Source organism: Megascapheus bottae, chromosome 10 (genome assembly GCF_031878675.1).
Source record: "Megascapheus bottae isolate mThoBot1 chromosome 10, mThoBot2.hap1, whole genome shotgun sequence".
Taxonomy (NCBI): domain Eukaryota; kingdom Metazoa; phylum Chordata; class Mammalia; order Rodentia; family Geomyidae; genus Megascapheus; species Megascapheus bottae.
The window spans coordinates 65546564-65574081 of NC_143518.1; the positions used below are offsets into that span (position 1 = coordinate 65546564).

The 27518-nt window shown below is 59.2% G+C and overlaps 1 protein-coding gene across 4 annotated transcripts; it reads right to left on the minus strand.

Moving 5' to 3' along the window:
• Positions 1-2893: 2893 nt before the first annotated feature.
• Positions 2894-27518, minus strand: Coq8a (coenzyme Q8A). 4 transcript variants are annotated; one of them, XM_090341550.1, is made up of 16 exons: positions 27388-27449; positions 24829-24919; positions 15204-15389; positions 13381-13785; positions 13116-13182; positions 7626-7700; positions 6383-6505; positions 5323-5408; positions 5095-5235; positions 4799-4880; positions 4612-4705; positions 4304-4445; positions 4124-4231; positions 3962-4027; positions 3754-3840; positions 2894-3494 (listed from the first exon to the last, which is right to left on the minus strand). In XM_090341550.1, the coding sequence occupies exons 3-16, from the start codon at positions 15378-15380 to the stop codon at positions 3210-3212; spliced, it is 1938 nt and encodes a 645-aa protein (XP_090197676.1). In that variant the 5' UTR covers positions 15381-15389; positions 24829-24919; positions 27388-27449; the 3' UTR covers positions 2894-3209. The 4 variants fall into 4 exon arrangements, with proteins under 4 accessions (XP_090197676.1, XP_090197675.1, XP_090197677.1 ...); XM_090341549.1 differs by lacking the exon at positions 24829-24919 and having other exon boundaries at positions 27443-27518; XM_090341551.1 differs by lacking the exon at positions 24829-24919 and having other exon boundaries at positions 27388-27447.

Sequence of the window (27518 nt, forward strand, 5' to 3'; positions counted from 1 at the left end):
GGTTCAGGAGTGATCTGGTCTGGGGGTCCTGAGCGCTGTGCGGGGTTTGTGTGGTTCAGGCGTGATCTGGTCTGGGGGTCCTGAGCGCTGTGCGGGGTGTGTGTGGTTCAGGCGTGATCTGGTCTGGGGGTCCTGAGCAAGCGCTGTGCGGGGTGTGTGTGGTTCAGGCGTGATCTGGTCTGGGGGTCCTGAGCGCTGTGCGGGGTGTGTGTGGTTCAGGAGTGATGTAGTCTGGGGGTCCCAAGCGCTGTGCGGGGTGTGTGTGGTTCAGGAGTGATCTGGTCTGGGGGTCCCGAGCGCTGTGCGGGGTGTGTGTGGTTCAGGAGTGATGTGGTCTGGGGGTCCCGAGCGCTGTGCGGGGTGTGTGTGGTTCAGGCGTGATCTGGTCTGGGGGTCCCGAGCGCTGTGCGGGGTGTGTGTGGTTCAGGCGTGATCTGGTCTGGGGGTCCTGAGCGCTGTGCGGGGTGTGTGTGGTTCAGGCGTGATGTGGTCTGGGGGTGCTGAGCAAGCGCTGTGCGGGGTGTGTGTGGTTCAGGCGTGATCTGGTCTGGGGGTCCTGAGCGCTGTGCGGGGTGTGTGTGGTTCAGGAGTGATGTAGTCTGGGGGTCCCAAGCGCTGTGCGGGGTGTGTGTGGTTCAGGAGTGATCTGGTCTGGGGGTCCCGAGCGCTGTGCGGGGTGTGTGTGGTTCAGGAGTGATGTGGTCTGGGGGTCCCGAGCGCTGTGCGGGGTGTGTGTGGTTCAGGCGTGATCTGGTCTGGGGGTCCCGAGCGCTGTGCGGGGTGTGTGTGGTTCAGGCGTGATCTGGTCTGGGGGTCCTGAGCGCTGTGCGGGGTGTGTGTGGTTCAGGAGTGATGTGGTCTGGGGGTCCCGAGCGCTGTGCGGGGTGTGTGTGTGGTTCAGGCATGATCTGGTCTGGGGGTCCCGAGCGCTGTGCGGGGTGTGTGTGGTTCAGGCGTGATCTGGTCTGGGGGTCCCGAGTGCTGTGCGGGGTGTGTGTGGTTCAGGAGTGATGTGGTCTGGGGGTCCCGAGCGCTGTGCGGGGTGTGTGTGTGGTTCAGGCGTGATCTGGTCTGGGGGTCCCGAGCGCTGTGCGGGGTGTGTGTGGTTCAGGCGTGATCTGGTCTGGGGGTCCCGAGCGCTGTGCGGGGTGTGTGTGTGGTTCAGGAGTGATGTGGTCTGGGGGTCCCGAGCGCTGTGCGGGGTGTGTGTGGTTCAGGAGTCATCTGGTCTGGGGGTCCTGAGCGCTGTGCGGGGTGTGTGTGGTTCAGGAGTCATCTGGTCTGGGGGTCCCGAGCACTGTGCGGGGTGTGTGTGGTTCAGGAGTGATGTGGTCTGGGGGTCCCGAGCACTGTGCGGGGTGTGTGTGGTTCAGGAGTCATCTGGTCTGGGGGTCCTGAGCGCTGTGCGGGGTGTGTGTGGTTCAGGAGTGATCTGGTCTGGGGGTCCCGAGCACTGTGCGGGGTGTGTGTGGTTCAGGTGTGATCTGGTCTGGGGGTCCCGAGTGCTGTGCGGGGTGTGTGTGGTTCAGGAGTGATGTGGTCTGGGGGTCCCGAGCGCTGTGCGGGGTGTGTGTGTGGTTCAGGCGTGATCTGGTCTGGGGGTCCCGAGCGCTGTGCGGGGTGTGTGTGGTTCAGGCGTGATCTGGTCTGGGGGTCCCGAGCGCTGTGCGGGGTGTGTGTGTGGTTCAGGAGTGATGTGGTCTGGGGGTCCCGAGCGCTGTGCGGGGTGTGTGTGGTTCAGGAGTCATCTGGTCTGGGGGTCCTGAGCAATGTGCGGGGTGTGTGTGTGGTTCAGGAGTGATGTGGTCTGGGAGTCCCGAGCACTGTGCAGGGTGTGTGTGGTTCAGGAGTGATGTGGTCTGGGGGTCCCGAGCGCTGTGCGGGGTGTGTGTGGTTCAGGAGTGATGTGGTCTGGGGGTCCTGAGCGCTGTGCGGGGTGTGTGTGTGGTTCAGGAGTGATGTGGTCTGGGGGTCCTGAGCGCTGTGCGGGGTGTGTGTGTGGTTCAGGCGTGATCTGGTCTGGGGGTCCCGAGCGCTGTGCGGGGTGTGTGTGGTTCAGGTGTGCTGTGCATCTGCTGGCCGGATCTCCTGGTCCTGGGTCTGAACAGGGCTAGTGCTGTAGTTCGGTGGCAGCGCCTGTGTGATGGTGCTGGTCGCAGTGCTGTTAGGGACACTACTTCAGAAGCCCAGCGCGTCCAGGCTTCCTTGGGTTTAGGTCACAGTGACCCTAGGCCCATGTCCATTCCCCTCCCACTGCCAGAGGGTCAGAGACAAACCAAGTCGTACCCCACCCCATGTGTCTGGTCCACATGGGTTGCCACCTCAGCCGACACAGCAGCCCCCAGGCTGCAGGCTGGGACAGGAAGCCCTTCGGCTTCTGTCCTGTACCTAAGAAGAGCAGTAGGTGCTGGGCATGCTTCCAACTGGGCCCCTCGGCCTCCAGGCCCTCAGCCTCCTTCGTAGCCCCCTGGACCCCTCTTCCTCCAGCTGCAGGGACAGTTGCCCTCCGTGCCCCCCCCCCCCCCGCACACACACCAGGCCAGTTGCCTGATGAAGAGGAGCCTGTGAGCCTGCACATCCTGCAGCGTGTGCTCCAGGCCGGGCTGGGCGCAGGGATGGCCACAGCTGGCCACAGCTGGCCCCGCTCCGCAGCTCCAGAGATGAGCCCCTCCCGTGAGTCCTCAGGTGGCACAGGTTGGGAGAGGGCCTCGACCAGCATCAGCTGCCTGTATCTAGGCCCTGTCACCTCTGCCTGGACAAAGCTACTTGTCAGGGTGCCCTTCAACTTGGGTTCTGCCAGCTTGGCACCAACACTGCAGGAAGCTCTGTCACTGCCCCACGCAGCCACGGGCAGCCCTGGCGGTGGCGCAAGGCAGGGAAACAGCAGTGCACGGAGGGTTTTCATAACATTTTATTGACCTGGATCAGGTAAATGTGGTCTCTACGAGACTCGCACGAACACGCAGGCCCCAGCGCCAGCCTCGGGCTGGGGCGGCTGAAAGCAGACACAGCACTGCAGTCCTCACACTGCACGGCTGACCACGGCCAGCAGGGCTCCTCCGATTTTGCTGCTTGTCTCTGGTTTTGCTTGGCTGCAGGCGCAGGCAGGCAGCCCACACCACCACCTTCCATCTTGGAGCCCGGGGTCCTCCCCCCCGGCCTCCCCCAGCATGGCATGGCCACAGGCACTGCCCTCCGCCGGGCCGTGGCTACTGGGCAGCGGGACCCCGGCGGTAGTTGCTGTAGGCCTCCTCAAACATGGCCTTGCAGGGGAAGCGGGCCTTGAGTTTGGAGCAGATGAGGAAGGAGCCGCCCATCTTCCGGTGCAGCGAGTACGTCTCCTCGGGCGGGGGCACGAGCCGGTGCCTCAGCATGATGGGGATGAGGCCGTGGATCTTCTCCGTGGTACTCTGGGTGCCAAAGTCAAAGGGCTCGTCGGAGGCAAAGGCCTCCCCCAGGATGAGGATGGCGTCCAGGTGGGCGTCCTCCATGGCCTGCACAAGCGAGGGGTGAGCACCCCGTTCTCAGGGCCCCGCCAAGGACTCCTCAGTGGACAGGGCCGCTAGTATCCCGGCAAACGGACCCCACCGCCTCCCTAAAACCCTGCTAGCCAAAGCGCGGGCCTCCAGCGGCTTCCAGTGGGCCCCACAACACCCCAGGGACCTCCCTGGCCTCTGGAAGCCACTGCCTTGGACCAAGGAGGTGACAAAAGCCCGGCAGAGGCAGCGGCGTGCAGCTCCTCTCCCGCCTCACCTTGACCTCGTAGCCCGTAAGGAACTTCATCTCTATGGACTTTCTCAGCACGGTCTCACGGTCCCGGTCCGCAGCAGCCCGGATGATCTGGCAGAGCACCAAAGAGCATGCGCCTCAGCCACACGCCCAGCCCGCCTCCAGGCCCAGGCGAGGGCTGGCGAGCTCCTCCCGGCCTGCGCCCAGCCCGCCTCGCCTGGGCCGTCCCTACCTGGATGTAGAGGTCGGTGAAGGATCTGTCGTACTCGCGAGTGGCCCCAAAGTCCAGGAGAGCCACCTGGAGTGGACACAGAGAAGTTCCTGCTGGGCCGGGGCGGGGGGGGGGGGCAGCCCTGAGGTGCAGCCAGGCCACTCCACGGGCCTGCTGGCTCACCTTGTGCTGCTGAGGGTCATAGAAGAAGTTGGACCAGTTGGGGTCTGTCTGCATGATGTGGAACTCAAACAGCTCCCTCAGACACAGAACCAGGATGTTGTAGCAGATCTGGGGGGCAGGGCTGGGTCAGCCTGGCCGGCCAGGGGTGCCGCCCAGCCGGCCGCCAGCACACCCCCTCACCTCGTTGCGGATCTCCTGGCTCAGCCCCTCCGCCTGGTCCAGGGGGAAGCCGGCCACCAGCTCTGTGGTGAGCACGCGGGGGCTGCAGAGCTCGTCCACGACCTCGGGCACGTAGAAGAAGGGGTGGTCCTTCAGCAGCTCCCTGGGGGGGGGGGGGCGGTCACGCTGGCCCCAGGCCCTTCCTCTAGAGCCCCTCCCCGCCCCGCACAGGTCTGGCAGCACAGACCCTGCCGTGCCGTGGACAAGGCCACAAGCCCAAAGCTGTCCCTGGCCTTGGCTCCCTCACCCCACAGGCCCCCTGGGCTCACCTGAACCTCCTGGCACAGGCGGCCTCCCGCTGGTAGTCACACTCAAGGGTCAGCTCCCGCCGCATCACGTCAATCAGGTGCTCGGGGAACAGGCCTGGCCAGGGAGCGCGGTCAGGGGCTGCGCAGGGGGCCCAGAGCCAGCACTGTGCCCGTCACCCGCCCGTGCCCAGAGGGCAGCCTGCCCCACCTTCTGGAAGCATGTTGCTCATGTTGAGCACAGCCATGAGGTTCTGGACGTCACTGTTGATGCTCTGGGCCACACCAGGGTACTAGGAGACAGACAGAGCGGGCCGTGGCGCCCTCCACGTCCCCGCCACGCCCACCGCCACGGCCTCTCTCCCGTGCGGGCCCCCAGCCCTGGACAGCTGGCCCAGCGGGCCACTCGTGACCACCGCCCGTCCACACGGCTGTGCAGGTGCGGAGGAGGCCGGGGCGCACCCACCTGGACCTTCATGGCCGCGGAGGAGGCCAGGGCGCACCCACCTGGACCTTCATGGCCACCTCCCGGCCGTCCTTGAGCCGGGCCAAGTGCACCTGGCCGATGGAGGCCGCTGCGAACGGCCGCTCCTCGAAGTACTCGAGCTGCTCCCTCCAGTGTGGGCCCAGGTCGGCGTTGAGGGTCTTCTGCAGGGGAGACGGGGCCGTGAGCGCCCCCGGCCCAGGCCACCCCGGAGCGGAGCACCGGCGGGCACGGCGACACGGGGGCCTCACCGTCATCTGCTTCAGCGGCATGAAGTCCGCGCTCTGGCGCACGCGCTCGAAGATCTTGGCCAGGTGAGGGTTGATGAAGGCGTCGTCTGGAAGGCACAGGCCGTGAGCCCGCTGGGGGTGAGGCCCACACGGCAGCGGGCGCCCCTCCCGGGCAGGGGTGGGCAGATGCCCCCACCCTTCCCTCTGGAGCCCAGGTCCAGAGGCAAGAGGCCGATGCCACCCGGAAGGCTCTGGACAGGACTCTGCTTGGGCACAGCAGCTTAGTGGAGAGGCCAGCCCACCCCCCCCCCCGCCTGTACTGGACCCTCTGTACCTGTCACCTGACGGGGGAGGGAAGCTGATATAATGTGGTAATTTTTATTTAAAAAAAGTAATCTGATCACCTTTAGTTTCCTACCATGTTAATTTTTTTTTTTTTTTTTTTTGCCAGTCCTGGAGCTTGAGCTCAGGGCCTGAGCACTATCTTGGGGTTTTTTTTCTCAAGACTAGATCTCTACCACTTAAGCCATAATACCACTCCAGCTTTTTCTATATACGTGGTACTGAGGAATCGAACCCGGGTCTTCATGCGTGCTGGGTAAGCGCTCCACCCCTAGGCCAGACACCCAGCCCAGCTTGAATGTTTTTTGTTGGTGGTGGTGTGGGCCTGGGCACGGTCGCTGAACTTGTCGGCTCAAGGCCAATGCTCGGCCCCTGGAGCCACCACCCTGCTCCCCTCCAGTCCCTGTCTCCTTCCTACCTGGAGTCCAGCCAGTTGGGCCGCCAGCTTTTCTGGATATGTGGGTACAGCACGGCACGCAGCCGGCCCCACCCTGCTCGCCTCGGCTGTGGCCCCGGTGCTCAGGCACATTCAGATGCCCCAGCTGTGCCAGCTGCACAGCCCGAGCATGGAGCCCTGGCTGGGTGACGCCAGGCGACAAGGCCACCCAGCTGTCGCGGGGCAGTGTGCACTCACCCATCCCAGAGCCAAAGCTTCCCCTCCCACAGGCAGCAGGGGTGGACAGACCCCCCCCCCCCGCTCCCCAGCCCGGAGCCTGTGCCCGGCGGGGCCTGCACTCACCCTGGATGCTCAGCATCTGGCCCAGCTTCAGCGCGGCGCCCCGCACCTTGCACAGCGTGCTCACCACACGCTCGGCGTTTGCCTCCGAGAGGAAGGGGCTGGAGTCCAGCACGGCCTTCTTCCCTGCAGTGGAGCGGCGGCGGTAGTGGGCAGAGGGGCCCCCGCGGGTTCCCCGGGACAGACCCGGGGTGGGGTATGGACTGGGCCTCCAGGCGGTGGTCTGCACTCTGGGGACGGTGTGCGCAGGCCGCCTGGGCCCCGCGGCTGCAGGGAGCGGAGGCCTCTCGGGGTGGCTGGGTGTAGCACCGCCTGCTCCTGCCCGGGGCTCACGGCTCTGCAGCCAAGGCCCCTGGCAGCCGCTGCGGGCTGGAGCGGGGAGGGCGGCCCGAGCCTGGCAGGGCCACCCAGGCAAGGCGGCAGCACCAGGGCTGAGCAGGGAGGCTTCTCCCTTCCACAAGCAGACCTAAGCCTCCATGTGGGGATGGCCGGCTGGGTCCAGACCCTTCTCGGAGTGGGAAGCCGGGAGCCGTCCACGGTGTGGCGCCCACAGGAAGCAGGAGAGGCTCCCTGCCAGGGTTACTCCGTGGCCAGTGTCCCAGGCCCAGCCCTGCCCTGGTCAGGAAGATGCCAGGCCACTGCCAGGCTGAGACACAGGGCAGAAGCTGAAGGTTCCTAGAGCTCGAGCCGGCAGACAAAGGACACCAAGTGCCCCTTCGGAGCCACGCTGGCCTGTCTGCCAGCTGAGGTGGGTGGAGATGCCAACGAGCAAGGGGCCAAGGCCATGGAGGGCCTGGTCCTGGGCAGGCTCCACCAGGAACAACACCCTAGCTAAGCCTTCTGCCCACCAAGGACCCGGAGCCAGGCGCGGTGTCCAGGCAGGCCCTGTGGCTATCACACGAGGGCGTCAGAGCCCTCAGGGGAGCCTGGCCGGGCCCAGAGTCTCTGAAGAGGAGGCCCTGTTCTTTAGGTCACCATGGGCCACAGAAAGCTGGGGATGGCTGCCAGCCTGGCACAGCACACGAGGGCACTGGTGCAGGCACGAGAGGGGGTGCGGGCTGGGGTGCAGGAAGGTGGAAGCAGATATGCAGGTGCGTGGAGGTGAGTGTGTCCATGCGCTGGCAGGTGTGTGTGTGAGCAGGGGAACGGCCTGCGGGTCACTGTCGTCTGGAGTCTCCTGGGCCCAGCGCCCCCGCCCTGCCCCAGGGTGAAGCCCAGGGAGGAGGGCTGTGCCCTCTGTGCTCACCTGTGGAGGTCTCCGGGCGCAGACTCTTCTTGGCAACCTCAGCCAGGGCCCCAAAGCCCAGCCCCACAGCTAGACCTGCAAGATGGAGGGTGTCTGAGCTCGCCTCGGGGCCTGGCCCCCACACAGCAGCCACGCTGGACTCGCCAGAGCCCTGGCTGGCCGGGTCACCAGCGTGGTGCACACATGCTGTGGTGAGAGGGCAGCCGGCTCCAGCCCCACCGCAGCACAGGCGGCCTCAGGGCCATCGCCGAGGCCAGCATGGGGGCGCGCTGGCACATGGGGTCTGCGGGCCCCGGCATGGACACGCCACTCCCCTCCCAGCCCCGGACCCCCTGCGCCACTGCAGAGCAGCTGGTGGTGTGATGTGGGATGCTCCCCAGTGAAGCCTCAGGGCTGTGGCGTCCCCTGCTCCCCCTTCCAGTCTGGTCAGTCCATCGCCACCTCATTTGTCCCACTCAGCCTGGGGGGGCCGCCTGCTCGGGGCATCGTGCAGGAGCCCAGCAAGGGCACAGAGAGCCTGGCACCTCGCTCACAGCCCCACACACCCTCCCTCGGGTGGGCAAGCGCATGTCCCAGGGGCAAGCAGCCCCCACACCTGCCCAGAGTCCAGCTCCCATGGGAGCTGCTGGAGCAACGAAACACGCATCTGGACACAAACCGCCCAACCGTGATGAAGAGACGGAACTCACTGCAAATCCCCCTCATGGACCATCAACTTCAAAAGCCAAACGCGGGGCCAGGAGCGCGGCCTACTGCTGGAATGCTTGCCTAGCATGCAGGAAGCCCTGGGTTCAAGTCCTCAGTACCACATACACAGAAAAAGTCAGCTTGGCGCTGTGGCAGGGCGCTAGCCTTGAGCAAAATGTGTCCAAGGGCTGTGCCCAGGCCCTGAGTTCAAGTGCCAGGAATAGCAAAATTTTTTAAAAAAGCGATTTAAAACCCTCTTCTGCAATACACGACGGAGGCCACGAGGTGGCAGTGCCCGCGCACGGCGGCTGCCGTACCCCCGCGTGAGGAGTTGAGGGTTCAGTTCAGTGAGGGTTCCTGCTCGCACAGGGCTGGGCTCCCTTACTGGCTACAAATGTACTTGAAATGATCTAGTGCGGAACAAAAGAAACCTAATGAGAGCCACACAACACTGAATGTCCTGCCACAAGGAAGCAGATGAAATAAGTGATAAGGAGGATGAATAGAAGAACATTTTATTTAGCCCAATAGACCTACAACAATATCAACAAGTAACCCGCATAAAGACAACCTAAGATCAGCTGGCGCTGGTGGCTCCCGCCTCTAATCCTAGCTACTCTCGAGGTTGAGGATCCCAGCTCAACGCCAGCCTGAGCAGTCAAATCTGAGACTCCTCTCCAGTTAGCCAGCATAAAGGTAGCACTGGCGGTGTGACTTGAGGGAGAGTGCCAGGACACATAAGCGGAATAGCTGAACAAGAATGCAAGGTCTTGAGATCAAGTCCCAGTACAGGCGCCCACAAAGAAGGTACTACAGTGTCCATTTCCTCCATGTCCACCGAGGCCTGAAAATCCTGTGTGAGTGTGAATCACACCCACCCAGCGCGCCCCATTTCCCACACTCACGTGTGCTGAGCAGGGGGGGGGGGGAGGCAGGGGGTAAATGGCGTGGAATAGAGCGTTAGGGATACGAGGTCCCGGGGTCTGTGGTGCTGGCGCTGGGTGACTGGTGGGTGTGCTGCCATGCTCGCCTTCCCACTCCCCGACACACACACACAGCTCCACAAGGCTCCTGGCGCAGAGCTTATTAAACATGGACTCCCCCGCCCCCCATCCTGCCCCATCTACTCAGCACTGTCACCGCACCTGCTCTCTGCCCAGGCCGAGCCCCAGCACCAGGTGGGGAGGGGTTGATGGCGCCAGCACTCACCTGGCTACAGCAAGGAGAGAGGCGTGCACGGCCACCGCTGGACAGACCCCAAAGGCTCTGTCATCCTGTTCTCTGGCTCTCCGGGGTCCCAGGCAGGGCCCAAACTCCCCAATAGCAAAACCTGGTGTCAGATGCCCCCCACAAACCTGGAGCCAACTGGCTCCCCACACAGGCCTTGGCCTGGTTCTCAGAAGCCCCAGCCCGCTGGGCCTCAATCCAGTGCCAAGTAGACAAGGAGGCAATTCCAGGAAGAGGGTGCCTGCTGGGACTCCTCTGTCCTTGTGAGGACACATTGTGGGCACGTGCACCGTGGCCCTGCGGGGCCTCTCCCTGGGCTAGTCCATGTGCATAGCCTTGGCGCCCACGGGGAAGTCCTGGAGGAGATGGCCCCAAAGCCAATGGCAGCCTGGCCTCGCCCTGGCCTGTGAGAGCACCACCCTGCCAGAACTGACACTGCCTTGCCCAGGAGAGGCTTTGTAGTTAAGGAAGGGGACGGGGGAAGGCCCCCCCACCCCCCATCTGAAGCAGTGGACACCAGAGTGAGACAAACCCCTTCCAACAGCCGCTCTCCCACATTCCCGTGGCTCTGGTTGAGGCTGAGGGGTCTCGGCATGGGCAGACGCGTGTCCATGGACTCTGGCCGACGCTGCCCGCACGAGTCTGCACTCTTTGTTGACTGCTGGACCGTGCACAGGCCCCGCAGAACAGGAGGGCACAGGGGCCGGGAGTTTGGCCTAGTGGTTAAAGTGCTTGCCTCGCATGCATGAAGACCCGGGTTCGATTCCTCGGTACTACATACATAGAAAAAAGCCAGAAGTGGTGCTGAGGCTCAAGTGGTAGAGCTCTAGCCTTGAGAAAGTCCAAGGACAGTGCTCAGGCCCTGAGCTCAAGCCCAGGACTGGCAAAAAAAAAAAAAAAAAAAAAAGAACAGGAGGGCACAGTGGACGTTCCAGTGCTCAGAAATCCCAGTTATCTCTACCACCAGCCTCAGAGAAGCCAAGGCCTGGGGAAAGAGGGAGCAGAAAGGGCGGGGATGGGAGGAGTGCCTGCCTGTGCTGGCTCTAGTGTCTCCTGCCAGGCTAGGCCACTCAGAGCTAGCACTGTGGGGGGCAGGAGCTAACCCCAGGGCCCATGCTAGGCTTCCCACAGGACGAGCTGGGCCCAGTTCTAAGGCTGTCACACACAGCCATGGACACACAGCCCTGGTCAACACAGGTGCTGAGGCAGAGTACACAGAATGGCCCCATTCCTGTGCCGGCACCACAGAGGCAGCCAGACTCAGGCCGGAGCACGGGGCTCTGCCCCCGCCCTCAGCCAGGCTCCAGAACCTGGTCAATATGAGTTATTTATTGTGATCATCGAGGACCATGTCCTCTCTACATCTGTGCTATTTAAATGTCCTTTTAAAAAATAAAAAGCGGACTGAGAGTTTGGCCTAGTGGTAGAGTGCTTGCCTAGCAGGCACAAAGACCTGGGTTCAATTCCTTGGTACCACATACATAGAAAACAGCTGGAAGTGGTGCTGAAGCTCATGTGGTAGAGCTCTAGCCTTGAGAAAGTCCAAGGACAGTGCTCAGGCCAAATTCAAGCCCCAGGACTGGCCTAAATAAATACATAAATAGCTAGCAGTGGTGGTAGTGTTTTAATGTTCTGACCTGGCAAAATCTAAAAAGCAACCAACCTCTGCCCCTTCACCCAACGTTTATTTTCAACCAGGGACAGGAGAGTGGTGTGGTGTGGAGGGGGGTGCTTCTCAGTGCTGGCTGACGCCTTACCCACCCTAGTGCTATGAGCCTCCAGGACAGGAAGCAACAGCCTTCAGCTGGGCACTCAGCCCCAGCCTGGATACTGTTACTACTTCACAAAACCCACTGAAGCCTCCTCAACTATTTTAAAAGCAAGGTAAGAATCCTTAACCCTTTCCCTCTCAAAAACAACAGGGCTGGGGCCAGGAGTTTGGCCTAGTGGTAGAGTGCTTGCCTAGCATGCACGAAGACCCGGGTTCGGTTCCTCGGCACCACATACATAGAAAAAAAAAAAAAAAGCTGGAAGTGGGGCTGAGGCTCAAGTTCTAGACTTGAGAAAGTCCAAGGACAGTGGTCAGGCCCTGAGCTCAAGCCCAGGACTGGCAATAAATAAATAAATAAAAACAGGACTAAGGTGGGCTTGGTGGCAACGCAGTACAATCCCAAACAAGGATAAAAGGCTTTTAAACTGGTTCAAGACGAGGAAGGTGACTATGAGAACAAGAGAAGACGTGATATTGTCCAAAAGGAAAGGTACGCTTTACTTGACTTAGGTAACTGTAATCCCTCTGCCTATCACCCTTATATTAACAGTTTTTAAATATAAAAAAAGAGGGGTTCAGCAGGTGGCAGTGACTCACGCCAGTAACCTTACCTGCTCTGGAGGCTGAGATTTAAAGATCTCGTTCCAAAACCAGTCCAGCCAGGAAAGCCCATGAGATGCTCTATTCCAATTAACCACCAAAAAGCCAGACGTGGAGCTGTGGCTCAAGTGATGAGCACTAGCTTTGAGCAAAAAAAAAAGCTCAGGTACTTAACATATGTGACAAAGAAGGCATGACAAAACAAAAGGATTTTTCCATAAACCTATAAAATGCAAATCAGCAAAACAGAAGTAGGCAAATCCATAAACAGCACAGGGCTGTTAAGCAGAAGATGTTAAGTAGACGAGCCGACCACAAAGTCACTGTAAGCCTGGATCACAATGAGCAGAATCAACCCTTTCCTGCGGTAAGACGACTGTCTTGGGTATTCTGTCAGAGCAGTAGAAGCCAACTAGCAGTGCTTTCTCAAAAAGAAGCGCCAGCCCTGCAGAGTGTGGACACAGTGGCGACACAGACAGATCACTGCCAGCAAAAGGCAGACCCCTGATCACAGGCCTCCTGCCCCAAGGCCCGCGGGCCACCACGCCTGCTCGCTCAGCCCTGCAAAGAACTCTGTGCTCGAAGGCAGCACACCCACCGTGCTGCCAGACTGGGCCTGGAGAGGGACAGCAGGGCATGAATGAGACACTTGGCCAGTCCATTTCAGAGCCACACTCAAGGGGGCTCCGTGGCCACCCAGGAGCAGGGGTAGGCTCCAACTGTGAGGAAAGCAGCCACGGCCAGCAAGCTCGAGTGACAGTGCCTGCACTAGCAAGGGACAGTGTTTGAACCCCCGCACAGCAAACCAACAGCAAGCAGCTGTCCAGCAGCTGCGACCACATAGGCGCCAGTGTGTGCTGTGGGAAGCCATTGTTTCCAGCACAGCCCCAGCCCTGCTGCACCCCCCACGCCCCTGGCCACAGCGGGAGTTCAGCGCTGCTGCACCACAGGCACTGGAACAGGGCAGCTGGTTCCCCAGTGACAGTGGACCCGGGAGCACTGCACGGTGTCCAGGGGAAGCATGCATCGGTGTGTGTGGAGCTAGGGGGGCCTAGCGGGCTGGAATCCAGCAACAGACACGATTAAAGCCAGGACAGCCACCAGCAACAGGACCCACCCCAGAGCCAACCCGGTCCCTCCTCCATCTGTAAGCGGAGGGTCCGAGCAGGGCAGGAGGTGCAGCATGGAACAGGCGGCCACCTCACCTCCAAAGTTGGCCAGCCGCCCAATCCGAGTTACTGGCACCTTCCGCTCCCGAGCCCGCTCACTGAGCTGGAGGAAGAAAACAGAGAGGCCTGTGGGATGGGCCCATGGGCCAGAGGCCTGGGGCTCGCGGCCTGGCCGGGCGCTCCTCCCAGGCTCAGGCTCCCAAAGACAGTCCCTGCCCACAACAGCCAGCACACGTCCCCGAGCAGACCAGCACCAGGAAAGGACGCCACCCGGCCCACGCCACGGGGCCTCCAGACATACCATCTGCTTGTGTGGCTTGCTCTCGGGGCGCGCCTTAGCCTGTCGGGCCTTCTCCATGTCCTCGGCTGTGAGGCCCCCCACAGGAGACTGGTCCTGGTGGAAGAATCTGCGCTGGACGCCAGTGGCAAGGAAGAAGTCTCTGGGGTCTGTGAGTAGCCTTCCATGGGCCCTGCTCTTAGGGAAGGAGGCCTGGTTGGCCTCAGGGAAGAGTCCACTGGCAGCATAGGCAGGAGCCGGACCCTCGCTTCGGGCATGACCTGGGGGCGGCGGGGGCGCCTGGCGCTGGGCAGGGGCTGCCGAGAAGTCCGTGGAGGCTCCAGCTGCCTGCGGCCCTGAGAACGGCAGCTCTGCTTCCAGGTCGTCGAAGCCCTCGGTGGCATAAGACTCCTCACGTGCCGGCCGCCCCTGCAGAACCAAGGCCAGCGTGAGATGGGCAGCAGTAACCCCAGCTCCCCGTCCCCCAGGAGGTAACAGGATGCCACGACCAGCCCGGCTTCCTGCCAGCTCCTGCCAGGCTCTGCTATGTGGTTCTGGGCAGGCAGCTCTGCACACAAGCCCCTGCACACAGGCCCCGGCCAGGCCAAGCACAGCCCCTTCCCAGGGAGCCCAGGCAGGCCGGGCTCCTGGGCTCTGGGGAGGGAAAGCTGAGAGGGCTCAGCGTGGAGAGGACCTGCCCTCGGGAGACGTCCCAGGAGTCCACAGAGGGGTCCCGCAGAACACAGCCTGTGCTTTCTTGGCAAGTCATCCAGGCCTGACCTTTGGTCCCAAGTTCTTCCTACTTTTAAACTTGCAATGACCTTGAATGAGCTCCTAACCCTCTCCACTACTTCCACATCTAAAAATAGGCCTTCCTCAGCCAGGGTGACACGGGGTCGCAGACAAGGCCAAGGCCACGGCCAGCGGAGGCTATAAATAAACAGCACACGTCCTGAAGGGAGGCCAGTGGCGTGAGTGCCCAGTGGGATCTGGGGAGCACAGAACCCGCGCCGCCCAGGTCTGCGTGGGTGAGCGCACAAGCCACTGTAACTCTTAGCTCACCAGAAACAGCTGGTGAAGGCACCAGCCAGCAAAAGGCAGAGCAGAGCTCCAGAGTCCAGGTCCAGGGCTGAAGCTGGCCCTGCGGCCGTCCATCCTCGGGGCATCTACTTCTCTCAGAGGAACTAACTGTCACTCGGTTGTCCTGGACACTTCTCAGATGAGCGGCGAGGGGTCTGGGGCAGGAGCCCCAGAATGGTCACCTGCCCGGGGGCACACTGCCTGCAGAGGACTGGGCCCTGCAGTGACTCAAGTCTGGATCCCCAGTAGGCCAGGAGGGCAGCAAGCCACAGCTCCTGCTCCTGTGGCGGAGGTGGCGGTGAGTAGGCAGCCTCGCCAGGCTCTAGGGCATGTCAACCTGGTGGTCCTCAGACTAACACCTAGCAGAAAGGCAGGGGCTCCTCACCACAGACAGCCCGACAGGGCGGCCAGGGGCTACAGCCAAGCACCCAGGACAGCAGCAGAGGCTATGGCTGTGGCTGAGGCAAAGACTCCGGCTCTGTCACTTAGAAATCACCCATCTTTCGGCAAACTGTTTAATCTGAGAGATGGAGGTGCGCCCTGCCTGCCTCATCCCAGACCCAGCAGGGGCCCTCCGGCCCCTCAGGTCCCTGGAAGGAGCTGTCTAGAGGGGCGGGCGGGCAGAGGCACCCTGCCGAGGCCCTGCCTTGCCCCAGACAGTGGGATAAACTCGTCACTGGGCTGTCTGTCTGAGTGCAGGCCCCCGGTCTCACTGAGAGCTCTGCCTGGCCCTCCTTCCACAAGCACCCTATGAGAAGCCCTCTTACCTGCACCTGCCCGAATTCCAGGCCGACCTGCTGGACAGCAGTGGACTGCAGGGCTCTGGCTGCCAGGATGAGCTCTCCTCCAAGACCCAAGTGCTGCAGGTGAGTCTCCAGAGTGGCCTGGGTCAGCTTGGCAAGACCTTTGGCCACCATGATGGCATCTCCCAACATGGCAGCCATCCTTCAGGGCTGGAAGAGAGAATGCCAAGTCAGGGATCCTACTCTGACCCATCAGCTCCACACCATGCCCCGGGCAGAAGGGAAATGGTGGTTGTGTGTCTCCACGGATCAAGGCTGGCCAACAGGATGGAGAGGGAGGCCCAGGACGGGAGGCAGGCTGATATCTCCAGACTCCAGGGCACGAGTAGAACTGAAGATATTACAGAAGCACTGCCAGGTGTTCACACTCCTTCCCCAGCCCCTCAGGAACCAGGAATGATGTGACCTGACTCCAGTCCAGCCCTCTTTGCTCTGGACCATAGTTGCAGGCTGAGCCAAAGCCTCCCCACCCAAACAGTGTCCCGCAGCCGCCCAGGGCATTCAGGACCCCGGTGTCCCACCCAGACCCTTGAAGGACAGAGTGTCCCCGTCCCCTCCCACCCACTCCAGCTCTGCCAGTGAGGCCTGGGGTGGAGGAAGCAGACAGGTGCCTGATCTCAGGGCCAGTCCACCCAAGCCTCCTCTAGAGGCCAAGCCAATGCCTCCATCCTGCAGTCCAGGCCCAGCGAGCAGCAGCCCTGGAGCTGTGGCTGCACAAATGAGTGGACTTCAAGACCGTGCAGACAGAGACGGGCGCTCCATCCGGGCCTTCTCTGCTAATGCAGCAGTAAGTGTTTCTCAATGTAGGTCAAGGTCAGAGGCACTGGACACGGTATTGGCAGGGCAGTCTGGCTGGTCATTAACTACTCCCGGGCATGTGCAGGGGCTAAGATAAATCCTGTTGACACCAGGCATGAAGAAAAAGGGACAGTAGGAAACTACCGGCACCCCCAAGAGCAGAGTGCAGCCAGGCAGAAAGGAGGAAATCCAGAAGCCCAGAGGAGATGGGTACTGAGGGCGCTGCAGGCAGGGGGCTCCCAGGATCCAACACCCACAGGCTGGGCAGAGCCAGGACATGTAGCTAGGAGAAGGGAGGACAGTCAAAGAAAGGGCCCTGGATGCAAGCTTTTCACTGTATGGATTGAGAGGACACAGATGGAAAGGCCACGTAAGAATACTGACAAGGGGACAGGAGTTTGGTAGATATTTGCCTAGCATGCACAAAGACCTGGGTTCAATTCCTCAGTACCACATACATAGAAAAAAAAGCCAAAACTGGTGCTGTGGCTCAAGTGGTAGAGCACTAGCCTTGAGAAAGCCCAAGGACAGTGCTCAGACCCTGAGTTCAAGCCCTAGGATTGAGAAAGGAAAAAAAAAAAAAAGAATACTGACAAGGGTCTTCGGCCTTCAGCCAGGGCTCAGCGACAGTGACCTAGGCATGCAGTTGAGTGAAGGACCCACCAACACCTGTGGCTCCTCACAGCAACCTGAGCTCCACACCTGCCCTGCCCCGGCCAGCTCTGCCACATCACAATCCTACCTTCTCATTCACAAGGCCAAAGTCAGCCCAACCCTCAAGGACCACGCACTACTCGGGCACAACATCAGCCAGAGAAGTGTGGAAGAGATGGAAGGGGCTGGCTCGGCCCCTCAAGAGATCCCATGTCACTCCCTGGCCTCTGCTCTGAGCTCCTGTAATCTATGGCAATAAACAAGGCCAAGATCCACAGAGCAAATGCCTAGAACTGAACAGAGACCCCATCACCTGAGCTCAAGGGGCCTGCTATTGGCCCCAGTTCCCAGTTCCCAGCGCTGTCCTGCCTCCATCACAAGCAGACACCTGCTCACCACCCAAGTCCAGGGCTGGAAGGGCCACAAGAACCCTCTAGGCCTGCTCTGATGAGCAGGAGAGGAGCAACAGAAAAAGACAGCAGAGATGGAGATGGTGGAGATGGGCTTGGCCACACCAGTGCAGCAGGGTCCCTGCCAGGGGGCCCAGGACCCTAAGTCCTGAAACAGACCTGCCCCTGCTCCCTGGCCCTAGGCCCCCTGCCCCTGACCCCCTTGCCCCTGCTCCCTGTCCCTGGGCCCCCTGCCCCTGACCCCCTTGCCCCTGCTCCCTGCCCCTGGCCCCTCTGCCCCTGACCCCCTTGCCCCTGCTCCCTGCCCCTGGCCCCCCTGCTCCCTGTCCCTGGGCCCCCTGCCCCTGACCCCCTTGCCCCTGCTCCCTGTCCCTGGGCCCCTTGCCCCTGCTCCCTGCCCCTGCTCCCTGCCTCTGGCCCCTCTGCCCCTGCTCCCTGCCCCTGACCCCCTTACCCCTGCTCCCTGCCCCTGGGCCCCCTGCCCCTGGCCCCCCTGCCACTGCTCCCTGCCCCTGGGCCCCCTGCTCCTGACCCCCTTGCCCCTGCTCCCTGCCCCTGGGCCCCCTCGAAGTCAGTCTGACCAATCCCCAGGACAGGAGGCTCCCAGGGGCCACACAAGCTCTGACAATTCCAGTGCCTTACCACATCCTCTCTGAAGTCAAATCCTCTACAGAACACACACCTAAGACCACACTTCATCAGACTTTGTTTTCAGGCTTAAAACTCATTCCCAAGTTTCTCATCTAAGTTACCCAGTCACACACTAAAGCTGGGAGTAGCTTTTTGCCAGTCTGACCCACCTGAGTCCAAGCCCATCAGGACTCCCAGCCCTGAAATGTATTTTAAAAACTGAACTGACTGGACCGGGAGTTTGGCCTAATGGTAGAGTGCTTGCCTAGCATGCATGAAGCCCTGGGCTCAATTCCTGGTACCACATACTTAGAAAAAGCCAGAAGTGGTGCTGTTGCTCAAGTGGTAGAGCTCTCGCCTTGAGAAAGTCCAAGGACAGTGCCCAAGTCTGGCAAAAAAAAATCAGATTCTGTGCAGCATAGAAAGACAGCTAAACCAGCAGAACCCAGCAACGGTGCTCCAGTTCTTAGCTTACATGCCTGTTTCACAAGGAAATTTAAATCCTAAATGCTTCACAAGAACAGAAATGTTACATAGACGAACAAAAAATGTTAATGTCTTGAGTTTGGGAATAATCCCACCTTTCTGAATTTTCCTAACAGTCAAATAATCTGCATTCAGAGTAGCAAACGAGTCACCTAATAAAAAGTACAAAATTAAAAGTTGTGTGTCTCTCCCGTCATAGCAGCACCCTATGTGCCAAGGAGCCCCGGTGCCAAGTCTCTCCCCTGCACTGGCCCAGTGCAGCTGCTGCAGAAGGTTTCTAAACACTGTGAGTCAAAACCTGTTTTTTTCCCAAGGACAGATGCCGTTGATAAACATAATCTGCTATTTGTGAGCAGACTGACAAATGGACTACCACAGACAGCCCACACCCAAACTTTTATGAATTCTATTTACCTAGCAAGAAGGGGCTATGCTGAGCGTGCGTGCGTGCGTGCGTGCGTGTGTGTGTGTGTACACGATGAACCACCCCTTCACACCTTATCAACACAGGCTGCAGGGTTCTGCGATGGAGTGTCTGTCTCCCAGAAGCGGAGGGGAATGAGAAGGCAGGGACTACCAGAAAGGGAAAGGCAACTTTCCGTAACTTTTCCCACCTTCTGGGGGAATAAAGCCTTAGCCAGCGGCCAGTGGCTCACGTCTGTAGCTTTTAGGAAGATCTTCATTCGAAGCCAGAAGCCTGGGTAGCAAAGTCCAAAAGGTTCCATTGCCAAAATAACCAGCAAAAACTCAGGCTAGAGTGATTCAAGTGGTAGAGCACAGGCCAACAGGCAAGTGAGCAAGCTGGAGACCAAGTTCCAACCCTAGAACCAGCCGAAAGGAAGGTGTCACAGGCTTACTTCTCATGGTTCCAAGGTGACCCGCCACGCGATCACTTTTGAGTTATTCTTACAAATCTCTTCAACACTGAGAAGCAGACACTCAGCTACATCAGGGTTGTCTTCATCATAATCTTAGCTGAGTATGTTAAAGACACCCTCCTCAAGCAAGCCACTAAGGTGCTGGGCTGGAGGCTGGATTCAGGGCCTCATGCTCTTGGTCAGCTTGTTCAAAGATCAGGGCTGGAGCTCTACCACTAGAGCAGCAGCTCCAATTCAGGCATTTTGCTGGTGAACTGGAGATGAGAATTCTTTACGTTTGTCTGCCCGCACTGTGGGGACCCTCAGATCTCAGTCTACTGAGTAGCTGTGGGCACATGGCTACCCACCGGGTAACACCCAGAAGACTTGAATCCTGCCAGCATCACGTCTAGCGCATCAGGATGAACTCAGCTGCACCCCACCGGGTAACATCCAGCTAGTCCCAGAACTCTGCTCTCCTCAAGTGCCACTGACTACAAACCAAACAGGGAGCACAACACAGGGTGACAACTTACCCTGTGTCCACTAGCTACACACCATACCCAGAGAAAGTTACCCTGTCCTGCTCCCACTGGGCAGGCCCCAGTGGGTGAGCCCTGGCCTGGGCCACTCAAGCCTTGGTGGCATGCAAGCACAACTATCGGGGACACAGACAAGTGGCGAAGACACCAGGAGGGATCAGAGCAGGCTATGCTCAGAACCTGGACCTGCGTGGGTATCCACCTCTCACCACCAGCTGGTGGAAGCCTCTTTGAGAGGGCAGGGCTCCAGGTGGCTTACCAGGCCCCTTCGGGGGCCCTAACATGCTAAAGAAGTAAATATATTCCTTGGAGAGAAAGGAGTGGCACAGTTTCCCACCCCAGGGATAGACTGAGAAAGCAGCCAGAGCAGCCAAGAGGCCCAAGTCAAGTCTCCACACTTCATGACCTTTCTGTTGACCTTCAACCTTCTTCAGCTCTGCAAGATGTTGCTATGGACACAAGACTTTCAAATGCAGAGTCCAAAACTGAAACTCTCCCAAGGGTGCCAACCTCGCCAGGTATGTAAGCCCTGTCAACAGGAAGTGTGTTATTAAAAATAAAACCAGCAATCCAAGAGGCCTGAGACCATCTCATGTGTCTACTCAGGTACTGTGTGGACAAGGGAAGCCTGGTGGAGGGCAGAGCTCCCAGCAAAAGCACCACTACTCTCCTCTCAAGGTGTGACGGCCGCGTTGACTGGAGGCACAGCAATCCCATCAGACCTACAGAGCTTCCCGGCCCGGGCAGAGCCAGAGCCTCTCAACAAACACAAGGGCCCCATCCTCTGACTCCATCACAGCCCAGCTTCCACCAACACCTGGGCATGGCTGGAGGAAGAGTGGTCCTGGGCTCCTGGTTAAGGGTTGAGCCAGGGGCTGGGGCAGATTGCCCCCCCCCTCGCTGAACTCCAGCCCTACCTGCAGCCCCCTGCACTCAACAAATGCTCTGCAGTGAACTTGAGCTCTCCCCGCAATTCATCCACACCTGCAGCCCTTGTCCTATACTTCCATGCATTCCTACCAAGGACCCCTGCCTGGACCAGGCATTGGCATGTGCCCATAGGATGCAGCACAGAGCCCCACACGAACCCCCTCGGCGGAGGGGCCCCACAGGCTGCTCATGCAGAGATGAGCCCACCCAGGTCTGCAGCCATAGTCCTGGGAGGCCCCAGTCCTGCCTGGTGAGGAAGGGCGTTTCCTTGAGGCCAAGGATTTCCAGTTCCTTCCAAACTGGCTGCTGGCTCTTTCTTGGAACTGTTTAGCAATCACACCGTTCTCACACAGATCGCAGCACCGAGCAGCAGCGCACTCTGCCCCCCCCCAGTGACCCCAGCAGCTCCCCAAGCATTTTCAATCAGCAAGGAGTAGAACCTGACACGGCAGTGGGACTCGTCTTTGCTGAAGGTGGGCAGACGTGCACTAGGCGCTCAGCAGAACATACACATTACCTCACTCATGCTCACATCGCAGCTGAGAGACAGAGGCCCAGAGAGGCTCAGGATTTCCCCAGCCCTCATGAGCACCAGCTACTATTACCTGCAACCCAAGCTGCTCAGAAAGCTGAGACTCAGATGATCACAGGCAAGGCCAGCCCAAGCAGAAAAGTTGTATGAAACTGTCTCCAAAATAAATAGCAAAAAGCAAGGCTGGAGCTGTGGTTCAAGTGCTATAGTGCCAGTGGAGCAAGCAAGCTGTGAGTCACTGCAAGACTCTGAGTTCAAGTCCCAGAATCATCAGGAAGGAGGAGGGGGGGGGGGAGGAAAAGATGGGGGAGGGGGAGGGGGGAAGAAGAGGAGGGGAAGGGGAAGAAGAAAAAGAGGAGAAGGAGGAGGAGGGAAAAGAGGAAGAGGAGGCAGCAGCAGCAGCAGAAAGAAGGAAAAGATTTACCCAAAATCACAGCTTTCAAGAAGCTGGGCTGGAGCTGGGTGTGGTGGCTCACGTCTGTGTAGCTACTCAGGAGGCTGAGATTGAGGATCTGAGTTCAAAGCCAGCCCGGGCACTAAAAAACCCCAGATTCTTATCTCTAATTAACCTCTAGAAAATGGGAAGTGGGACTGTGGCTCAAGGGCAGGGTGCTAGCCTTGGGCTGAAGAGCTTAGGGACAACACCCAGGCCCAGAGTTCAAGCCCCATGACCCCCCGCCCCCCCCAAAAAAAGAAGAAGAAAAAGTGCTAGTGGGTTGGGTGCCAGTGACTCTCAGGACATTGAGATCTGAGGATTGTAGTTCAAAGCCAGCCTAGGCAGGAAGGACTCTTACCTCCACTTAACCACCAGAAAGCCAGAAGTGGTGCTATGGCTCAAAAATGGTAGAACACTAGCCTTGAGCGGAAAAATCTCAGGGACAGCATCCAGGAGATCCTGAGTTCAAGTCCCACCACCCCCAACAACAAAAGAAGCAGCTGAATCCACCACAACTCAGGAGCAGGACAACCTGTGCAATAGTACCAAGCAAAGGGAAGGCTTCCAGCAGGCACCTCCAGCAGGCTGACCTGGTCTCGCATTCCCTAGGAGTCTGCTCGGCAGGGTAGCAGGCTGGTGGGGTGAACGCAGATGAAGCAGGAAGCCACTGCATGTTCTGACAATCCCCTCCCCTCTGCTGGTTGGGAGATGATGGCAGTTATGAGCCAGGCCTTCGGAGCTGGAGACCTGGCTGTATATCCCAAGTCTGCCTGGACCTGCCAGTGTGACGCTGGCCAACGTGTATGCTGCTGAGCGGAGCGGGGAGGGGGCAGGGCAGCCACAGCAGCATCTAGGGCTCACGGGCATGCTCAGCACCCACGGGTGGCGGGATTAGTAGAACAACCATGTTATAATTAATACAATTAACCACAGCAACCCTGGCACAAGGTGCAGATGTGGGGAGATCAAGGCAGCGGGGTGAGCGCGGTCTGACTGGTATGCCTTCCTCGCAGCCTGGCTCTGCGCCAGGCCCCGGATCTGAGGCGGGGAAGGCAGTGGGGGACCAGGCTGGTCTGTCCTGGGGGAACTTACCCATCACCGCGGTGGCAGGCACCATTTTGTAGAGGATCAATACAGAAGCGGGTGTGTGGGGCACAGACTCCCACCAGCCCTCCTTACAGCTGGGTCCTAGTCAGCACATCTCTGCTCACCACGCCCTGGTCCTCGGCATGTGCAGCAGACACAGCCATGGTGGCAGCACCCCATTTAGGAAGGGGGTGTCCGTGCCAGCCAGACGTACCAGCTCCCAGTGCTCACAGGTCCTCTCCTTGAGCTGCCCTGTCTGACTCTCAAGTAGCTCCTTATCTCAGGAAGGTGTGAGGCACTAGCTGAAGCTCCCGTGGGGTCAGAGCTCCTGTGGCTGTTGGCATCCACTCTTCCAGCCTCTTCTGAGCCAGGCCCAGTGCAGACAGAGAACCTGCCTGCAGACACTGGTGAGGGGAGGGGATTCCAGGCCCTGGGCTAATGCAGGACAGTCACCCAGCCCAGCAGGGCCCAGACCACCAGGTCCTCTAACTCCTACACAACACACGGGAGGTGCTGAGGGCCCCCGGGAAGCCAACAGCGAGGCTGGGTCTCCAGACGCAGCCCAGCTTCTGACCATCCATGCCCTCCAGCACACCAACTCTCCTCAGGCCTAATGGCCCATTTTCTCCAGCATGAACCCCAGGCGCTGACCTAGATGCCCTCCATTCTATCCCCAGCAACCAGGAGAGGGCTGGCCTCCCATGGAGCACACAGGCCTGTTAGGAAAACTGGGATTTGGCAGGATCTGGGAAGAATAAGGTGCCAAAGAGTTTCTAGATATTCTACCACCACAGGGCTTGGGGTGCAGACACCCCAGGCAGAGCAGGAAGGCCATGGACTCATTCATAAAGCACCTCTGGAGACAGGTTTCCAGTGGGTGGTACATTCAGAAAGGGGACACCAGGAAACGTCTCTGCTGCCCTTCTGCACACACATGTACAGTACACACATATACATACCCACACACCCTTGCTCCTATCAGAAACAGACAGGTCCTCAGAGTCTGGCTAGAGCAGGACTGGGAGGGGACGCAGGCCAGGCCACCCAGCCATGCCCACAGTAAGCACAGGTCTTTCTCCCTGGGTGGCAGATGGAGGGAGTTTGTTTCTCCAAGACAGAGGCAATGAGTCCCCACACTACGCATTTTTGGCCACCCACACTGCCTTCTGATGCCCTTCCTGCCTCTCTGGGCCTCGGCTTCCCTCTTCCTCCACCTGTTCCATGGGGAAGGTGGGGGGGGGGGTAACAGATTGGGGGAGAGGGAAATTGAGCCTGGGCTCTCTGTCCTATCCCCTGCCTCTCCGCAGGCTATCTACGGAGGTCTGGTAGACTCTCATAACTGAAGCCATTTCTAGAATGAGCCAAGTTAGACACGCATCTACTAGAATCTTCCAAGCAACAACAGGCAGAACTCTGCAGGGTAAGGAAAACGGTCTGCGCCCGGCTGTAAGGGAGGGCTGTGGCTACACCCTTCCAACAACTGTGCAGAGCTGCACAGGAAAAGGGGTGCTGATGCATGGAGATGGAGTCGCAATACAAAAGGATAGACTCTCCCACAGGCACTCAGACCCATCACATCCAATCCCACCACCACCATCTTCCTCCAGAGCAGCTCTGCACACTCGCCTCTCGGTAATGACACCCACCTCACCCCCGCTCCTCCAAATCCAACAGGTCTACTGATTCCACCTGTGTGTGTTCTCATACCTCTGGGCTCTAAGTCCTGTGGGCTCCCTCCGCAGCTCGGTGATCCCCCCGGCTTCCTGGGACTCGGACCCTTACTTCTCACAAGCCACCCCTCCCACAAGGGCAATTCCAGAAGGACCAGGACCCCGAGCTCCCACTCCTCCCAGTGCCCTGTGCCCTCGCCTTCTCCAGTTCCCTCCTGTTGTTTAGCAGGAATGCCAGTACTATTTCCAGTTGTCAAATCAAGACAACACTCTATCTAAATATTCCTGTCTAATTCTGCACACAGCTCTTGTTTCAAGCAACAAAGATAATGACTCAGTGTTCATGGCTCTTGGTGGAAAATTTATCCTGCCAAGTTTTAGCTTCCCAATCAGACTCCTCTGAATTTCTCTTTGAGAAAGGAGAAGTACTGTCCTTCATGATCTCTTTCCATAGACTTAAAGGGTCCCCCAAAGACTTCTAACTGACCAACGAGTCACAAGAAATCCGGATACAGCCTCAAAGGATGAATAAGAAACAGAATTCTAACAGGGACTCACTCAAGAGGTTGTTTTCTGGGCTGAGTTTGGCCTAGTGGTAGAATGCTTGCCTAGCATTCACAAAGACCCAGGTTTGGTTCCTCAGTGCCACCTACATAAAAAGAAAAAAAAAAAAAAAAGCTGGAAGTAGTACTGTGGTTCACATGGTAGAGCGCTAACCTTGAGGAAAGCCCAAGGGCAATGCTCAGGCCCTGAGTTCAAGCCCTAGGACTCCCCCCGCCACCAAAAAAAAAAAAAAAGAGAGACTGTTTTCTTGCCTTGGATAACAATCACCGCTTCATTTTTTAAATTGTTCTATTAGCATATATTAATTGTACGATGTGGGGAATTTCATTGTGATGTTTCCATACAGACAGATAATATACTCTGATTATATTCACCCCTCTATATTTTCTAATCTCTCATACCCCTTTTTTGCAAACTTCTGGCCATTTTTTGCAGATGAGAACTGGTATATGAACTCAGGGTTTTGCACTTGCTGGCAGCTACTCTATCACTTGAGTGCATGCTGCCTCCAGCCTTTTTTTAAATTCTGGCTATATTTGAGATAGAGTTTCACTCTTTACTCAAGACCCAAACCTTCCTGTTTATGCTTCCGTATAGCTGGAGTGACAAATGTGCCCCACTGTCTCATGAATTTTTTCCCCAGGCTAGCTTCAAACCATAAACCTATCTTTACCTTCCAAGTAGCTGAGATTACAGGTATGAGTTCCCAGAGCCTGGCTCTCCAAGCAGTTTTTTGTTAGTTTTTGGTGCTGGTCCTGAGGTTTACTCTCAGGGCCTGGGAGCTATCCCTGAGCTTTGTTGCTCAAGACTGGTACTCTACCACTCAAGCAACAAGTCTACTTTTGGCTTTCTGGTGGTTAATTGGAAATAAGAATTTTATGGACCTTCCTGGCTGGCTGGCTTCAAACTGGTATCCTCAGATCTCAGCTTCCTGAGTAGCTAGGATTAGAGGTGTGAGCCACCTGGCCTCCTTTTTTTTTTTTTTTTTTTGCCAGGCCTGGGCTTCAGCTCAGGGCCTGAGCACTGTCCTTGGACTTTCTCAAGGCTAGAGCTCTAGCACTTGAGCCTCAGCACCACTTCCAGCTTTTTTCTATGAATGTGGTACGGAGGAATGGAACCCGGGTCTTCGTGCATGCTAGGCAAGCGCAAGCACTCTACCACTAGGCCAAACTCCCGGCCCCTCCTTTAATTTTTTAAAGGGATTTTTCATTATAACCTTTCAATCCATACATACTCTTATTTTCCCCAGTCATCTCCCTATAATCACTGGCTCTATTCACCCCCAGCTTTTCTGCATGCCCATAACCTTGGGATTAAATTCTGAAACACACTAGAGGCAAAACACAGACTCAAGTTAATCATCTTTCTCTGCACAAGGAAATAGGCGTTTTTTACATGGACACTTTACTAAGTATAAAAGAACCCTACAAGCTGGTTTAGTGGTGACTTGTGCTTATAATCCTAGCTATGCAAAAGGCTGAGATCAGAGGGTTGCCATTCAACGCCAGCCCCTGCAGGAAAGTCCAGGGGACACTTATTTCCATTCAAACACTAGAAATGTGGTAGAGGACTACCCTTGAGTGAAAGAGTCCAGGGGCAGCACGGATGAGGAGGAGAACGAGGAAGGAGGAGGGAGGAGGGGGGAGGGGAGAGGAGGGAGGAGGGAGGAGAAAAGAGGAGGGAGGAAGAAGAGGAAGAAGAGGAGGGGGAAGAAGAGGAGGAGGAGGAAGGAGGAGGAAGAGGAAGAAGAGGAGAAGAGGAGGGGGGAGAAGAGGAGGAGGAGGAAGAGGAGGAGGAGGAAGAGGAGGGGGAGGAAGAGGAGGGGGAGAAGAGGAAGAGGAGGAGGAGGAGGAGGAGGAGGAAGAGGAAGAGGAGGAGGAGGAGGAGGAAGAGGAGGAGGAGGGGGAGGAGGAGGAGGAGGGGGAGGAGGAGGGGGAGGAGGAGGAGGAGGGGGAGGAGGAGGGGGAGGAGGAGGGGGAGAACGCTGCACAGTACGGCGCCCCTGCTGCGCCCCGCGCTCTCGAAGGTCCCGGCGGCTGCGTGCGGTTCCCGGACGCACGTGTTCCAGATGAAGCCCGGCGGTCGCCGCCCAGGCCTCTCCCGACCACAGGCGGCGGTGTCCGAGCCACTGCGCGCGGCGAGAAGGCCCCTGGCACGGCCCCGGCCGCCGCTGGGCCCGGAGGCGCGCCCCGCGTCCCGCACAGCCCCGCGGCCTCCCCGCCGGCTCCCTCCACCCGCTGCGGAGGCCCTGGAAGGGGCACTGGTCCCTGTCCGCGCGCGTCCTCAAGGTCCCGGCCGGCCTGCCGCGTCCGCCTCGGAATCCCCAGAGGCCGCGGGACGGCCAGGGAGCGGCCCGGCCACCGGGCTGCCGAGCGGGGCCTCGGACCCAGGCCCGGGCCCGGGGCGCGGGCCGGGGAGGAGGAGCGAGGGCAGGGCCCGGGCTCCCGGACCCGCGCGCCGCCCGCGCGCTCCGACCCCACCGCGGGCTCCGGCCGCGGAGACCGCAGCGCCGCCGGGGCCGCCGGGGCCTGGTGCAACCGGCGGGCAGCTTACCCCGCCGCAGAAGCGGGGCGTCCGGGTCGCCTCCGCGCCGCCGGCACGCGCTCACCTCAGCCCCGGGAGCGGAGCCCGCGGCCTGTTTACTCCTCACCCGCGCTCGGACGCCGCGCCGCCGGCCACGCCCC

Bases quoted from the DNA above. Each gene is read 5' to 3' on its own strand.
- Coq8a (XM_090341549.1), bottom strand. From the start codon at position 15,380: ATGGCTGCCATGTTGGGAGATGCCATCATGGTGGCCAAAGGTCTTGCC. The intron at 7,701-13,115 runs GTGAGGTGGCCG...TCCATCTTGCAG, and splicing joins GCGGCTGGCCAACTTTGGAG to GTCTAGCTGTGGGGCTGGGC. The intron at 4,232-4,303 runs GTGAGGGGGTGT...CCTGCCCCCCAG, and splicing joins GCCAGGAGATCCGCAACGAG to ATCTGCTACAACATCCTGGT.